This window comes from Mytilus galloprovincialis, chromosome 5 (genome assembly GCF_965363235.1).
Source record: "Mytilus galloprovincialis chromosome 5, xbMytGall1.hap1.1, whole genome shotgun sequence".
NCBI lineage: Eukaryota > Metazoa > Mollusca > Bivalvia > Mytilida > Mytilidae > Mytilus > Mytilus galloprovincialis.
Window position 1 is genome coordinate 78,398,190 of NC_134842.1, and position 15,016 is coordinate 78,413,205.

Genomic DNA, 15,016 nt, shown 5'->3' on the forward strand with positions numbered 1-15,016 from the left:
AAAGGGGGGGTGCGCAGCCCCGGAACCCCCCCCTCTGGATCCGCCACTGGCTGTAGTATGAAACATGTGAAAGTTCAATCTTCTATTAAGAATATAAACACATTATCATGCTCTACTTTTTTTTGAAGACTCCTTAAAAGACAATATACTATTAATTTGTTTTGCTTTGATAATTTCTTAGAATGTGTCAAAATAAATAAACAATTCAGTTATTTTCAGCTACGTGTCTACTAGTATTGAAATCTCATTTAAATCATTATTCAGAAATATGACCGAATGGAATAAATTATTTTGGTAAATATATAGATCTAAAATACATGTACTATACATAAAAAAAGAAGATGTGGTATGATTGCCAATGAGCCAACTCTCCACAAGATATCAAAATGACACAGACATTAACAACTATAGGTCATTGTACGGCCTTGAACAATGAGCAAAGCCCATACACATATACTCTATTTATAAGATGTAAGTGCCTTTTGTTTCTTTTGAGGTAAACATATACAAAACTTCAAAATCTTTACTTTTTCACCTTTAGATACAGTAAATCTTTAAAACGCTCATAAAAATATTATAAAGAAAAAATAAATAAACACTATGCAATAAATATATACATGTATATACATCTATTGGTCTAAAATACATCAACATTATCAAAGCCTTTCATCAATATTTGATACAGATAACATTTAGCAAAAATATATAACTGGCTTTTATAATACATAAACATGATTTATTATTCTAAATTTACAGATTATATTCAAATATTCTGATTTATTCATTTGGCATTTTTAAATTTTTGAAAAAAATTATAGTAAATTAACAAAATTGTACGAACTTCAAGGAAAACTCAAAACCGAAAATTCTTAAAAAATATTTATCAGAACATTATCTTTAATTCCTTTTTTTCATTCTTTTATGTTGTTTATTTATTTAAATTTCTACAACATTTCCATTCTCAAATAATAAAATTTAGAATATCTGTTTGTATGTTAAAACTTTGTTATATTTGCATCATACATATTTTTTCGGTCCTTCTTTTGAACATTCTACTTCGTTATATTTCTTTTTAAATGTATAATATATACCTATAGAAATGTGTAAGTATACATAATATATACCTATAGAAATGTGTAATTATTATTATTAAGTATACATAATATTTACCTATAGACATGTGTAAGTATACATAATATATACCTATAGAAATGTGTAAGTATACATAATATTTACCTATAGACATGTGTAAGTATACATAATATATACCTATAGAAATGTGTAAGTATACATAATATTTACCTATAGACATGTGTAAGTATACATAATGTAAGTATACATAATATATACCTATAGAAATGTGTAAGTATACATAATATTTACCTATAGACATGTGTAAGTATACATAATATATACCTATAGACATGTGTAAGTATACATAATATATACCTATAGACATGTGTAAGTATACATAATATATACCTATAGACATGTGTAAGTATACATAATATATACCTATAGACATGTGTAAGTATACATAATATATACCTATAGAAATGTGTAAGTATACATAATATATACCTATAGACATGTGTAAGTATATTAAGTAGCTACAACTGACATCAATGAACTTACTAAAACTATCCTAACAGATATACATATACATGTTGTATTACTAACAATAACAAGATATACCTCTACTACAAATCATTATGAAAATTCAAATTCAGTGGTACATGTATCTGTTTTAAGACCTTTATGGGTAGTTTAACATGAAACATTTAAATACTTGACCATTGATATAACATGAATATAAAAAAATCAATTTACCATTATTACAGAACAAAGGACTACATAATGACAGTTGGATCTAAGCTCTGAAATTAAACTACATTGTTATCATGATAATAAAATATAAGTCAGATAGAACTACTTTTTCTCTAATGTTGACCTTTACAGTTATTGTAACCTACTTCAAACTATGTATCATCTTCAGGTTAAAAATGATACCATTACTTATAGTCATGGAGGAATGATTTGATTGATAAGTGTTTAACACCACTGTCAGCACTTTTGCTACCATTACTTATAGTCATGGAGTAATGATTTGATTTGATTGGTTGGTGTTTAACGCCACTTTCAGCACTATTAATACTAGTACTTATAGTCACTTATAGTCAGGGAGGTATGATTTAATTTGATTGGTTGGTGTTTAACACCACGGTCAGCCCTATTGATACAAGAACTTATAGACATGGAGGTATGTTTTGATTGATTAGTGTTTAACGCCACTGTCAGCACTTTTGTTACCATTACTTATAGTCATGGAGTAATGATTTGATTTGATTGGTTGGTGTTTAACGCCACTTTCAGCACTATTAATACTAGTACATATAGTCACTTATAGTCAGGGAGGTATGATTTGATATGATTGGTAGGTGTTTAACGCCACTTTCAGTACTATTAATACTAGTACTTATAGTCACTTATAGTCAGGGAGGTATGATTTGATTTGATTGATTGGTGTTCAACACCACTTTCAGCACTATTGATACTAGTACTTATTGTCATGGAGGTGTTTTGATTGATTGGTGTTTAACACCACTTTCAGCACTATTGATCCCAGTACTTTACTTATAATCATGGAGATATGATCTGATTTGATTGGTGTTTAACGCCATTCTCAGCACTATTGATACTAGTACTTATAGTCATGGAGATATGATCTGATATGATTGATTGGTGTTTAACGCCACTTTCAGCATTATTGATCCCAGTACTTATAGTCATGGAGATAAGATTTGATTTGATTGATACTAGTATTTAATAATTTTTAATTCACTAGGTTTTATTGAATAACAAGTCAATTTGAAATTTGCATTTGGGTTTAAAATTTTTACAATTTTACAATATCATAGAACTATTTTTTCCAAGAGCAATGAAGAGATTATAATGTATACATTCACAAATACATTGTTTTTCATTTTCAAATTTATCCAACATAACCTTTGTTATTATCTATATAATTTTTTTTTTTGCATATATCCATCCATCTCTGTTTTTAGAGGGTGTTTACCTATTTTGCATACTGCTAGTCAATCTTTAAATGCTTTCGATTCCAAATAATTTGTTTATTTTTTTTATTGAAAACAGTATTTTCACAAAAATCTTTCCAATTATTCAGAAAAACAAGATATGTATATATGCATAAAAAGAGATTTATTAATATAGACATCAACCTAACAATACAATTAAGAAAAACAAAAACGAAACAAAACAGCTAACGGTTAATGGAAGTACAATGTATTGACTAGTGCCAATACTTCAAACTATAAACTATTTTCAACTATACATGCTATATGAGGGATTTTAATAAATGAAATTAAATGTATGAAAATGTCCAAATTCTAACAATAAAAACAAAACATCCTTTGCCACTTTCACTGGAATTGATCATTTTGACATAAAAGTTGATTTAATCCTTTTCCCTTTAACAATGATTCTATTTCTATATGTCCTTTCTCCTGTGCTACATTGAGAGAATTTTTACCTTTAAAGTCACATTTATTGACATCAGCTGAATGTTGTAACAGTTCTTTAACAACATCAACATGTCCTTTCTGACCTGCTATATAAAGTGAGGAACATCCATCATCATCACAAAGATCAATATCAACATCATCACACTGAAGAAGTACACGTACAACCTCTATCATGTTGTTGCAACAAGCAATCTGTAATGGTGAGATGCCATCATTCATACATTTATTGACATCAGCTGAATGTTGTATCAGTTCTTTAACAACATTAACATGTCCTTTCTGACTTGCTACATACAAAGGTGATACACCATTATTCTTACACTTATTGACATCAGCTGAATGTTGTAACAGTTCTATAACAACATCAGTATGTCCTTTTTGACTTGCCCAATAAAGTGAGGAACATCCATTATCATCACAAAGATCAATATCAACATCATCACACTGAAGAAGTACACGTACAACCTCTATCATGTTGTTGCAACAAGCAATCTGTAATGGTGGGGTGCCATCATTCATACATTTATTGACATTAGCTGAATGTTGTAACAGTTCTATAATAACATCAACATGTCCATTTTGACTTGCTTTATACAGAGGTGATTTATCATCATTGTCACATTTATTGACATCAGCTGAATGTTGTAACAGTACTTTAACAACATAAACATGTCCTTCCTGACTTGCTATATAAAGTGAAGAACATCCATCATCATTACAAAGATCAATATCAACATCATCACACTGAAGAAGTACACGTACAACCTCTATCATGTTGTTGTAACAAGCAATCTGTAATGGTGGGACGCCATCATTCCTACACTTATTTGACATCAGCTGCATGTTGTAACAGTACTTTAACAACATCAACATGTCCTTCCAGACTTGCTATATACAGAGGTGATACATCATTATTGTTACATTTATTGACATCAGCTGAATGTTGTAACAGTACTTTAACAACATCAACATGTCCTTCCTGACTTGCTATATTAAGTGAGGAACATCCATCATCATTACAAAGATCAATATCAACATCATCACACTGAAGAAGTACACGTACAACCTCAATCATGTTGGTGTAACAAGCAATCTGTAATGGTGAGGTGCCATCATTACTACATTTATTGACATCAGCTGAATGTTGTAACAGTTCTCTAACAACATCAACATGTCCATTATTACTTGCTATATAAAGTGAGGAACACCCATTATCATCACAAAGATCAATATCAACATCATCACACTGAAGAAGTATACGTACAACCTCTATCCTGTTGTAGTAACAAGCAATCTGTAATGGTGGGACGCCATCATTCCTACACTTATTTGACATCAGCTGCATGTTGTAACAGTACTTTAACAACATCAACATGTCCTTCCAGACTTGCTATATACAGAGGTGATACATCATTATTGTTACATTTATTGACATCAGCTGAATGTTGTAACAGTACTTTAACAACATCAACATGTCCTTTCTGACTTGCTTTATACAGAGGTGATGCACCATTATTGTCACACTTATTTACATCAGCTGAATGTTGTAACAGTTCTTTAACAACATCAACATGTCCTTCCTGACTTGCCCATAATAAAGGAAACCAACCATTCTCTATACAATGATTAACATCACTATTCCTACTGATCAACCATTTAACAAGTTCAATAGTACCTATATAACAACTTCCACTTAGTGCTATATCTCCATGGTAAATATCTTTAGTAGAAACAAGTTCTTGTTGCTTTGATAGATCAAGTTGATTTAAATGAGTTACCAAGTTTTCAGTAAATAAAGTAGATTTCATGTTTCTGTTGACAAATACATTGTTTACATTACCATTCTCCCAGTCTTTCACCAATCTTTCTATATATCTATTTATATAACTATCAGGTATTCTTATTACAAACTCTATTTCTGTGCCCATGTTATCTGTTATCTTCCAAAGAAATCTCTCTCTAATGAAATCAGTATTAGCATGATCAATGAAAATCTGTAACATCTTCTCCCCAAAGTACTTAGCCAGGAAATCAAACAATTTATCGTGGATTATTTTGTATGTACTATCCTCCTTGACCACATAGGTACCTTCGAGTATTTCCAGGGATTTCTTTAAACGTTTGATGGATGTTCCTTTATTCAGTTCACATTCTTCTAGTAAATCTTCTATCATTGCTCCGATCTTCTTATCTTTTGGTGACAAGTTTTCTTCTGTTAATGAGTTGTTAAACATCACACAAAGGACTAAGCTACAATACTGAATCTTACCAGCATCACTTTCTCCATACATGTGTACAAGTTGATCTTTGAAAACTTCAAAAGGATTGCTAAAAAAAGAGGTAACGCTTACATTCTTCTGGAGGTTCTGTTTATGATATAAGCTACATAAAAGTGGGAAAAAGTCATATTTTTCTGACAATTCCTTTACTTCATCAGTATTTTCCTTAAAGTACACTTCAGCTAAAGCAAATTTTTCAGCAGCACTAAGTTTGAATTCTTTCGAACTTAAATCAATGATACACAATTTGAAAATAGAGAGATTCCTAAATAGTTCATCTTTGTAAACCTCCAATCTACATGTAGATATGATTTTACAACATTTGTCTCCAAGAAGAAATATAATGTCATCAAGTCTTTGTTTCCAGTCAGTGTAAATTTGTTGATTAAGAGTATATCTGCCACAGACATCATCAAAGAAAAACAATGTTTTCCGCCCATGTTTAAACCATTTTCCAATATCTTCTGGTTTACTGCATGGAATAACAGTATAGCCATGTTTCGTCATCATGAGGGCAATGTGTTTAGAAAGAAAACTTTTTCCAGTGCCAGAATTTCCAACCAGGGTAACTGAACTTTGTGTCAAAACTTCTTGTATTACATGTTTCTCTGCTTCAGTGCTAACAAACTGTTGGTCATCCTTTTTCCACTGTTCCAAGCGTCTTTCGAACTGCTCTGTAAAATATGAAATTCAATAAATTAACTATATATATTTAAGTTCAAATTTCAAGGTGTAATAACACAAAAAATAAAGTATGTGACTTCAAGTTTCATCATGTTCATGTATATTGTGTGTTTTGAAGCACCATATTTTGTTTTATTCAGTGTTCTAATAAAATATTTTTAAAACTTAAGATGATGTTTTTTTTTCTTCTATTCAAGGAAATGTGGTTTGAAATTAATTTAAAGTTAAATGGTAAAATTTCTTTACTAAAATCATACTGTTAAATGCCAGCTAAACAATGACTAATAGGGGAATATCAGTGGTGGTATTACCGGTAACCCTTAAGAAAAATACTCTATCGTGACAAATATTTTATTATCTATCATTGTTGTGACATTTTTCATGTTTTGTAGTAACTTCTGTGTGTTCACACTACATGGACATTAATAAGAGCTTTGTTTATTATTCCAAAGCACTTATTTTCTGTGCGTTTTCATGTCAGCGTCGCAGATCTCTTAAATGACCCGAAAAATGAACTGTGACATATAATTTGAATTCTACCTTTTAGTCAAAATATAAGTAGTATAAAAGAAGTTGATACATTAATACAAACTAGAAAACTTACACCGCATTTTTTGTTGTCGTAGAAACAAATAATAAATAAAGATGCCAAAAAAAGCGAATCATTTTCCTTTTGTTTAATTTCATGGCGGCCAACAGATAGTTTGAAAATGGAATGAAAACAAAACATTTTTTGACACCAAATATCAATTCATGACATTGTTTGCTACCTTATTCATGTTTATATATTATTATTTTTTTTTTTTAAATTATTTGATAATAGATCAGCAGTTTAACTCCTCTTTCAGCCCTTTTGGCTATTTCATGGTAGTCAGGTTTTATTAGTGTGCTCAGAGAGAAAGTTTTACCTTCGACAGGAACACTGACAATCCAAGTCAATTTAGAGTCCAGCACACCTGCCACGTTTAAGGTTCAAACTTATACAACCTCAGTGTTGACAGGCTAGTAATACAGTACTTGAACTACTAAGACCACTTATCCACTGACGCCCTTTTTTTAATTCCAAGAACTTTATATGTTTACATATTTTGATAGTATTCTTGAAAACGGAGGCCAACAAATGAATTCTTACACCAGAAATTAATGCAGAATTTCAAGTCATACTAAATAAGCAAATTAAAAAACTGAAAATGGCAGCCAACAGATAATTTTGACACCATGAACCAATTTAGAATAGCACAATATACTTGTTTATCAATTAAAAGGTAGCTTGAAAGATGTTCCTCAAAATTTTGTATTTACAATATAAAACTCTCTACATATAACATGTATAATGTACAACAATTGAACACGTTTATATCTACCATTCTTTAAGCAATACTTTTGGAATAACTGCATTTAAAAAAGTTTATAGAAGGACAGACAAAGTAAAAAGTATAAAGCACATGTATCTTCGATACCAGCCTTATCAATCAAAACATATGTATTTTCCAGTTATATGTACTAAAGATGCCTTATTGTAGAATCAAATAACGTTCCAATGTTCTACATCAATAAACTTACCAAGAATGTGTTGAGGAATAATTTCATCGTGATCCATCAGAATATCTAAAAATATAAAAACAACAAACTATGAACATGGTTCTCTCAGATTTGAACTTGTTGTCTGTTGTGTTTTGTATTTATCTGGTGAGTTAATAGAAATACGAAGATAAGCCCTTTTAACTGATTTTTTTTATAGTTTGTTACTTAGTTGTACTGTTACATCACTGTCCAAGTTAGGGGAGGGTTTGACACCAGTATACATGTTTAACCTCACCACATTATTATGTTCATACCCCAAGTCAGGATATCACTGAATGTCATTTTTTGCTGTGTATCATATTTCATACATAAATCAGACTGTTAGTTGTCTTGTTAGAATTGTTTCACATTTGTCATTTCAGTGCCTTTAATAGCTTACTTTGAGGTATGGATTTTGCTCATTATTGAAGGCTGTATGCTGACCTATATTTGCTATCTCTTACGTCATTTGGACTCTGGCGGATAGTTTTCTCATTGGCAATCTTACCACATATTCTGTTTTTCCTATTGACAATTATGTATAAGTTTTTCCTAACACCAAAAATACATGGCCTAATACAAAATAGAGAGCCCTGAAATGTCTCACATGCTAAATCGAGCATTACTGAATAATTTTTATATGTAATTATAGACAACCTTAAGTAATGTCTAAGATAACTGCACATGTCAAAAAATATGTTATTGCAATTCATAGTGCCGGTTAAAAATTCATTGTACTGGAACAAAATGCTACTTCATCAATAAGTTGTCTTGGTGTAAACTATATAACAAATATCAAGTCAATATCGTCAGGCATGACAAAAAAGAAAAAAATAAATGTTAACACATAGATATGTCTCGCCTATTTGTAATTTTGATAATGCAAATATTGAAATTAACATAGCAATACTTTATCATTTTAGTTGTGCAAATATTCAAAGTCAATGAACCATGATGGAAGGTTCATGGCTAAACAATCTCCATAGAAATGAGATGTGCCAATGCTAATACAACTGCTACGAAATACCATTGCCTTATCATAAGTACTTCCATTTAAACAAACCTAAACACAAACATTAACTTGTAAACTATGTGAATGTTTCAAAATCAATGAACCATCATGAGAGGGTGGCCGGGTCTTCATAATCTCCATGGAAACAAATACTTGCAAATGCCAATAAATTTGCATACCAAATATCATTGATGTATCAGTAGCGGTTTATCTAAAACTGATCTAATCACAAACTAATACATGTAAAATAATTAAAAGTTTCAAAGTCAATGGACCATGCATGAGGGGGTGGGGACAAATATTCTCATTAGAATTAAGATGTGCAAATGCTTATACAGTAAAACTGTAAACCAATTAAAATTGGCCTACCACTAATGGTTCCTTTTGAACTGACCTAATCACAAACTAATACATGTAAACTATTCAGTGGTTGTCGTTTATTAGTGTGATACATAACTGTTTTTCATTCATTTTCTTAACATGAATTAGATCGATAGTTCTTGTTTGAATTGTTTTACATTTGTCATTTCAGGGCCTTCTATGGCTGACTATGATATGGGCTTTGCTCATTGTTGAAGGCCGTACGGTGACCTAAAGTTGTTAATTTTCTTGTCATTTGGTCTCATGTGAAGAATTGTCTCATTGGCAATCACACAACATCTTCTTTTTATAAGTAAAAGATTAAAAGTCAATAGACCATATTTGAGGGGGTGCCCCGGCTGAATAAACTCCATGGCAATGAGATATGTATGCCAAAGCTTTAAACAAATGCATACTTAATATAATTGACCTACATGTAACGTTGTACACTAGTGGTTCACTATAAACTAGACCCAATCACAAACTAATACATTATTGACAGCGCCGCCACCGTCACCGGAAACAGCATACATATGTCCCGCTTTTTGACTCTGTTAAGGCGAGACAAAATCAGATTATTAACAATGATTAAAGTGATTTTTTTCCAAGAACCATAATTACTCTGCACAAAACTCACACCTGTCAACATTTCAAAATGCCCATGGGGGTTTTATGTGGAAGATGGCTCTTACATTCCTACAAAACCTTTAAATGGCCATTAAAATTTATTTCAACGTTGTTTTCTTTTGCTTCTTCATATTATTACAAACCTATAGCCATGGCAAAATTGATTGTTTTGTTTTAAATTGTGGACAAAATTGTCTTTCAAAATGTTTATTTGGGAAAATTCATGGGGGAAGTCTTCCCCAATTAGTGACAGTTGACAGGTATGAAAATCAACAGACCTGAACAAAATTTGAACTTTGTCTGTAACTTGTCATTATAAAACTATATACCAATTATCAAATCAATATCTTTAAGCACAATGAACTAGAGGCTCTCAAGAGCCTGTGTCACTCACCTTGGTCTATGTGCAGTATTAAACAATGGACACAGATAAATTCATGACAAATTGTGTTTTGGTGATGGTGATGTGTTTGTAGATCTTACTTAAACTTTACTGAACATTCTTGTTGCTACAATTATCTATATCTATAACATGTATAATAAACTTGGCCCAGTAATTACAGTGGAAAAAAATTTCAAAAAATTTACAAAAATTTATGAAAATTGTCAAAAATTTACTATAAAGGGCAATAACTCCATAAGGGGTCATTTGAAAATTTTGGTCATGTTTAACTTAATTGTAGATGTTTCTTTGCTGAACATTATTGAGGTTTACCACTGTTTACAGTTTATCTCTATCTATAATAATATTCAAGATAATAACCAAAAACTGCAAAATTTTATTTAAAATTACTAATTTGTGGGCAGAAACTCAACAACGGGTTACAAGTCTGATTTGCTCTAAATGCTTTGGTTTCAGAGATATAAGCCAAAATCTACATGTCACCCCTATATACTATTTTTAGCCATGGTGGCCATCTTGGTTGGTTGGCCGGGTCACTAAAATTGTCATGTGACCCCTTAAGGTGTTATTGCCCTTTATAGTCAATTTTTAACCATTTTTCAATAATTTTAGTATTCTTTTAAAAAAATATTCTCCTCTGAAACTACTGGGCCAAATTTAACTCAACTTGGCCACAATCATCATTTGGGTACCTAGTTTAAAAAATGTGTTGCATGACCCGGCCAACCAACCAAGATGGCCACCATGCAACACATTTTTTAAACTAGGTACCCAAATGATGATTGTGGCCAAGTTGAGTTAAATTTGGCCCAGTAGTTTCAGAGGAGAATATTTTTTTAAAAGAATACTAAAATTATTGAAAAATGGTTAAAAATTGACTATAAAGGGCAATAACACCTTAAGGGGTCACATGACAATTTTAGTAATGTCTGACTTTTTTGTAGTTCTTATTTTGCTGAACATTATTGCTGTTTAAAGCTTATCTCTATCCATAACAATATTCAAGATAATAACCAAAAACTGCAAAAATTTCCTTAAAATTACTAATTTGGGGGCAGCAACCCAACAACGGGTTACAAGTCTGATTTGTCTGAAAATTTCAGGGCAGATAGATCTTGACCTAAAAGACAATTTTACCCCATGTCAGATTTGCTCTAAATGCTTTGGTTTCAGAGTTATAAGCCAAAATCTACATTTTACCCCTATGTTCTATTTTTAGCCATGGCGGCCATCTTGGTTGGTTGGCCAGGTCACGCCACACATTTTTTAAACTAGATACCCAAATGATGATTGTGGCCAAGTTTAGTTTAATTTGGCCCAGTAGTTTCAGAGGAGAAGATTTTTGTAAAAGCTAACGACGGATAACGACGACGACGGAAGATGGACGCAAAGTGATGAGAAAAGCTCACTTGGACCTTCGGGCCAGGTGAGCTAAAAAAGTGTGGACATTTGATTGGACAGACGGACAGACAGACGGAGTGCAAACCTGGAGTCCCCTTCGACAAAAGCTGAAGATTATCACACTTAGGGTAAAACTGCCATAGGACAATTAACATCAATTTGAAAAAATATACATCTTTCAGTCTTGCCCGAAGTTCAGTGAACTATATTATATGGTTACCTTTTTTCTCATGTCTGTCTTTGAGTTTCTTCATTCCTGAAACAGGACAAACTGCCTAGATGTTTCATAGTCTAAATATTTCTATAACTTAAACACAACATTGTACAACATAATTTTGTCATAAAGGTAAAGAAAAAAAATATTTATATCTCCTCATTTTTTTATCAATAATTTTACAAAATTGAAGATTGAACAAATTAAACACAACTGACGAACATGAAGAAAGAATTAATAACTTACTATTAGCAATTAAGATTGATGGGGTGTCTAAATATTGGCCAATAGATTTTTTAATCTTATCTAAGACTTCTTTGTCAATAAACTTTCAAAATTTAGTATAACAAGAGTGCACACGCTGAAATGTCTCGCCTTCTATACTAATCATTGATATTATGTTGATAGTCCTAGGTATAAAGCTAAGCTTTATTACAACTGTCACATAAACCTATCATTAACCAAGATAACTAAACAAAGACAAATGAACCTTGAAAATGAGGTCAAGGTCAGATGAAACATGCCAGGCAGATATGTACAGCTAACAATGCTTCTATACAACATATATAGTTGACCCATTACTTATAGTTTAAGAAAAATAGACCAAAACACAAAAACTTAACACTGTGCAATGAACCGCGAAAATGAGGTCACGGTCAAAGTAAACCTGCGCGACTGACATAAAGATCATAAAATATTTCCATACACCAAATATAGTTGACCTATGGTATATAGTATTAGATAAAAAGCCCAAAACTCAAAAACTGAACTTTGACCACTGAACCATGAAAATGAGGTCAGGGTCACATGACATTTGCCCGCTAGACATGCACACCGTACAATCATTCCATACAACAAATATAGTAGACCTATTGCATATAGTATGAGATAACAGACCAAAACACAAAAATTTAACTATAACCACTGAACCATGAAAATGAGGTCAAGGTCAGATGACACCTGCCAGTTGGACATGTACACATTACAGTCCTTCCACACACCGAATAAACTAACCCTATTGCTAATAGTATCTGAGATATGGACTTGACCACCAAAACTTAACCTTGTTCACTGATCCATGAAATGAGATCGAGGTCAAGTGAAAACTGTCTGACAGACATGAGGACCTTGCAAGGTACGCACATATCAAATATAGTTATCCTATTACTGATAATAAGAGAGAATTCAAAATTACAAAAAAATTGAACTTTTTTTTCAAGTGGTGACTGAACCATGAAAATGAGGTCAAGGACATTGGACATGTGACTGACGGAAACTTCGTAACATATGAAACATCTATATATACAAAGTATGAAGCATCCAGGTCTTCCACCTTCTAAAATATAAAGCTTTTAAGAAGTGAGCTAACGCCGCCGCCGCTGCCGCCGGATCACTATCCCTTTGTCGAGCTTTCTGCAACAAAAGTTGCAGGCTCAACAAAAACTGGAAGTTAGGGACCATATTTTTTCGTTAAATACATTGAAATTTAAGAAATCACAGTGATTTTATAAGTGTAACATTGGGGTATCTTATTTTTTTAACCCTGATTGAGCAAACATCAAACAATTCATATTTTACTAAATTCAATGAGGTGATTTCTTTTCAAAATATCTCAAAAATATCAAATAGAATAAGGGGGTCACCATGGTCACAGGCCTTATTTCTTAAAAAAAACAACAAAAAAAAACAAACATCATGAACATGCTTGTCCTATCAAATTCAATATAATTATTTGTCCTTGATTTTAAACGGACTTTTTAAATATAGTTTAATACCAGTTATTCAATAGTTCCTATCTCTTTTCTGATTTAGCAATATGTTTGTTTCCAACATTTGAGCATTCCTTTTACACTTAAACATATATCATGTATATAGATGAAAACTTTTTTTCATAGAATTGTATACTTTTTTCTAGCATATTATGTGACTAATTTAATAGGAGGTGGCACTGACTGCCTGAGAGGAGACCCACTTCAGTTATGCTTCAGTGATCCCCTAAATAATCAACCAAATTTTCAACGTAAAAAAGGGGAGGTCTGTAACAATTGTGAAATATATTGGAATCATCTAAGTAAATCAGGTACAATATTAATTACAGGATCTGTTATAATTACCTATTTGACACAATTGCATTTCTTGATCTGACAATTCTGTCTTCTCCATTTTAGAAGCAACATCCTCATATTTTCCGTGATTTAGAGCTTCAAGAAGGTGTGTGTATGCATCTCCACCTTTGCGAATCAATGTGTTGTATAAAAGTCTATTACTTTCCTGTTGAGTGAGTGAAGAATTACAAATTTCCTCTTTTTCTTCAGTACTTAAAACATCAGACTGATACAGGTGGTCAGCTATGTCTGTTTTGGAGTCAACACCATGGACAAACATCATGTAATTCTTTTGTAGTTTGACTTTGTGTTCATTCAACTCTGAAATATAAGAAAGGTATGAATGAAATATTCTAGCTCTCCCTCTTTCACACACATAATTCTTTTTCCAACTGTGATTGGCTGTTTTGTTAAAGTTACTACATTAAATATCAATTGTGGGAGTATTTTTTTGTGTTTGAAATATTGGTTTTATTCCAATACACAGAACAAAAAAACTGTACCAAGAGTGCATAATACGTAATAAATAGAATTACATTATGTATATATATCAAATTAGACATGTAATGCATGTTAGACAATGAATGAACAAAACAGTATTTTTAAGATTAAAAGGCGGAAGATAGCAAGGGGATATTCAATACTCATAAGGCTGAGAGTCTGACAATGCCATGGTGAGCTGGAGGCTCTTAAGAGTCTGTGTCACTCAACTGGAGCTATGCGAAACATGAAAAATGACCTTTCTCCAACATTACAGTAGACTACAATTTAATACATGACTGAAATCGCTTTCTTGTTGACCTTGTATTGCTGATATTTTGTTTAT

The 15,016-nt window shown here is 31.7% G+C and overlaps 1 protein-coding gene and 1 long non-coding RNA gene across 2 annotated transcripts; both read right to left on the bottom strand.

The window, feature by feature from the left end:
- Nucleotides 1-4,867: 4,867 nt before the first annotated feature.
- LOC143074153 (uncharacterized) lies at nucleotides 4,868-6,490 on the bottom strand. Its single transcript, XM_076249701.1, has one exon. It carries the CDS (start codon nucleotides 6,329-6,331, stop codon nucleotides 4,868-4,870), a length of 1,464 nt encoding a protein of 487 aa, XP_076105816.1. The 5' UTR covers nucleotides 6,332-6,490.
- Nucleotides 6,491-8,068: 1,578 nt separating this feature from the next.
- LOC143074741 (uncharacterized) lies at nucleotides 8,069-14,506 on the bottom strand. Its single transcript, XR_012978048.1, has 3 exons — nucleotides 14,200-14,506; nucleotides 12,092-12,127; nucleotides 8,069-8,113 (listed from the first exon to the last, which is right to left on the bottom strand). It is a non-coding gene; the product is annotated as an uncharacterized LOC143074741 (long non-coding RNA).
- Nucleotides 14,507-15,016: the final 510 nt, after the last annotated feature.

Excerpts from the sequence above, each read along its gene's own strand:
- LOC143074153 (XM_076249701.1), bottom strand. The coding sequence starts at position 6,331 with ATGATGACGAAACATGGCTATACTGTTATTCCATGCAGTAAACCAGAA.